The sequence below is a fragment of the Cucurbita moschata genome, unplaced genomic scaffold (assembly GCF_002738365.1).
Source record: "Cucurbita moschata cultivar Rifu unplaced genomic scaffold, Cmos_1.0 Cmo_Scf00007, whole genome shotgun sequence".
Taxonomy (NCBI): Eukaryota; Viridiplantae; Streptophyta; class Magnoliopsida; order Cucurbitales; family Cucurbitaceae; genus Cucurbita; species Cucurbita moschata.
In genome coordinates this window covers 4,844,476-4,846,964 of record NW_019268523.1, presented here as the reverse complement: position 1 = coordinate 4,846,964, position 2,489 = coordinate 4,844,476, and the positions used below count along the sequence as shown (strand labels likewise).

The 2,489-nt window shown below is 33.7% G+C and overlaps 1 protein-coding gene across 1 annotated transcript; it reads right to left on the bottom strand.

The window, feature by feature from the left end:
- Window positions 1-505: 505 nt before the first annotated feature.
- Window positions 506-988, bottom strand: LOC111445164. Its single transcript, XM_023083401.1, has one exon. It carries the CDS (start codon window positions 986-988, stop codon window positions 506-508), a length of 483 nt encoding a protein of 160 aa, XP_022939169.1.
- Window positions 989-2,489: the final 1,501 nt, after the last annotated feature.

The window sequence follows — 2,489 nt, the reverse complement described above, 5'->3', positions numbered from 1 at the left end:
GTTTCAATTCAAAAATCAATACAAATCAAGTTTATTCCACAAACTTGATTTAATCTCCGCCCCTATTGCTCTTTTTAACTTATAATCCTTGAATTATTAAAAATCATACATATAATAATAATAATTTGACTGTAAAACCAAATTCAAAATTGAAAATTCACATTTTAACATTTTAAAATTAAATTTATTACATATTTATATTTTTAATTTAAGTAAAATAAAGAAATGTTGTATAATAAAATTGGGGACATCAAAATTCGGAACCACATCCAGAGCCCAATCGTCATTTTTTTTTTTTTAACAATGAATAGTTTTATCTGTAGCAATAATAATAATAATAATAATTTATGTGGTGGTTTTTTAAAATGAACCTTCTCCTATTTTGTTTTCCTGTGATAGAATTAATGGAAAAAAAAAAGATTTACAAACGGTTTGTGGTTTTATATTGATTTTCAGAGATGAGAGTAATTTCTGGTTTTCTTTCTCTTTCCCTCCTAATTCGCCGTCACGAGAAAACGGAGTACACATCGGAATGTTCAAACAGTCCATCGAACGCCACATATTCACTGTCACTGTAGAATCTCTCTCCTTCCCCCAACTCGAAGCTCGGAATCGCATCTTCAAATCCCCAAATCTCTCCCATCCCGGACGACTCCGACGACGCACGTGTCAGTTCGGCGACCTCCGACTCACCGCCTTGACTGGTGGAGGCGTCGGAAGGTGGGAGACCGAGTTCATCGTCGGAGGCTAAGAGAAGGTACCCGAGCTCAGGCAACGACTCACCGGGAGCCGCCGGCAACGGCGGCGGAGAAGAAACCGGGGAGATCTCGTCGGCGAAACTCTGGATGACGGAATCGAGATCCTGAACGACGGGATCGGGATCAGCGCCGTCGAGGAGATCGAGGAGGTCGTCTTTAAGACGCTTGACCTCCGGAGAGTCGGACTCCGAGTCGACTCGGAGACGTTTGTTTGAGGAAGGATCCTCCATGGAAACGGTAATCGGAGAATGGAAGAGAGAGGGTACTAGCAGAGGTGAGGGTGCGGCGGCAGAGCGGCGAAGATGGATATATAAAGGAGACAGAGAAGAGAGAGAAAGAAGGAGAGAGAGAGAGAGTTTGGGTTATGATAGTGACACCAGGCGCGTGGTAGAGAATGCGTAGTCTACATCACGGACGCCTCGTCTTCTTTTTCTATTTATTTTTTTCAATCAACTTTTTGGCTTTATCTTTTTTAAAAGAAAATAATTTTATAGGAATTAATTGGATTGTATAACATCTTCAAGTCCGGTAAACCGGACCCACCGGCCTAGTCAGTCGACCATAAATAATACGGTTTTTTTTTTATTTCCGTTTTTTTCTTTTTCCGGGTCGTCTCCACACCATTGTCCTCTGTGCAAGTAGCTGGGTTTCCATATGGCATCGTATTCTTTTTATTTTACTTTTATTTTTGAAAAATGTCTATATTCTATTTTTACCTTTTACCTTTTTACCTTCCACCTTTCCACCCGGTCCTCAATTTTTATTTTCTTTAATTAAACCTCTATTTTAATTTTTGAGATATTAATGAAAAGGTTACACATCTATGGGCCAACCACCATGCATCCTTTGGGAATGGCCAAGTTCCATACAATTTTAAAAAATATATTTACAAAATATCCTTAAAAAAAATAAAATATTTTGGAAGGGAAAAAAAAAATACACGTGGTCCAAGGGATTCGTTCTTTTCTTGTGACACAAGAAGTAGTACAATCCACGTGTCCTCACCAATGAAACTCCGACACGTCAATACAAACCAAAAATAATAAAACTTACTTGGATAACATGAACTTTATTTTCTTTTCCTTTTTGCCTTCCAATTGCTCCGAAATTTAATGTCAGAATACGTCAAAAGCATTCAAAATGCAAATAGTTTTCTAAACATTTTTTTTTTAAATTTAATAATAAATCTCAATAAATACATATTTATATCGTCCAACTTATCAATCTAACATATTCATACGTGATTTATAAAACTATAAAGCTTAATTTTTTTTAATATTTTGTATAATTATTATTTAATATCTTATTGTAAATTATATATCATATTATACATATTTTAATTTAACCAAAAAAAAATGAATAGAATTTATGATACTTATTATATATTTTATTTTTAACATAGTAAATTATAAGAGTTTACTTACTTTGTTTTTTTAATTTCTTTTTCCATAAGATGTAAGAATGTGGGAAGGGAGTGACGTAGGAATTAATGTCATTAAGATTTATTCGTATAATTTACTAAAAGATTTAAACTCAAATTTTAAAACGTTTTAAAAGTAGTTTGAGATTGGAATTGATTCTGAAACATAAATTAAAAGTGATTACGTAAGAATCTTATCTTAATTTCCTTTTTATCTTTGGTAAAGTCATTTATAAATGAAACTTTGGAAATACACGTTCATTCACACGTTTAAAAAAAAAATTGTAATTAGCTTTAAAAAGTATATTTAA

What these genes read in the sequence shown, in the direction of transcription:
- LOC111445164 (XM_023083401.1), bottom strand. Translation starts at nt 988, where the DNA reads ATGGAGGATCCTTCCTCAAACAAACGTCTCCGAGTCGACTCGGAGTCC.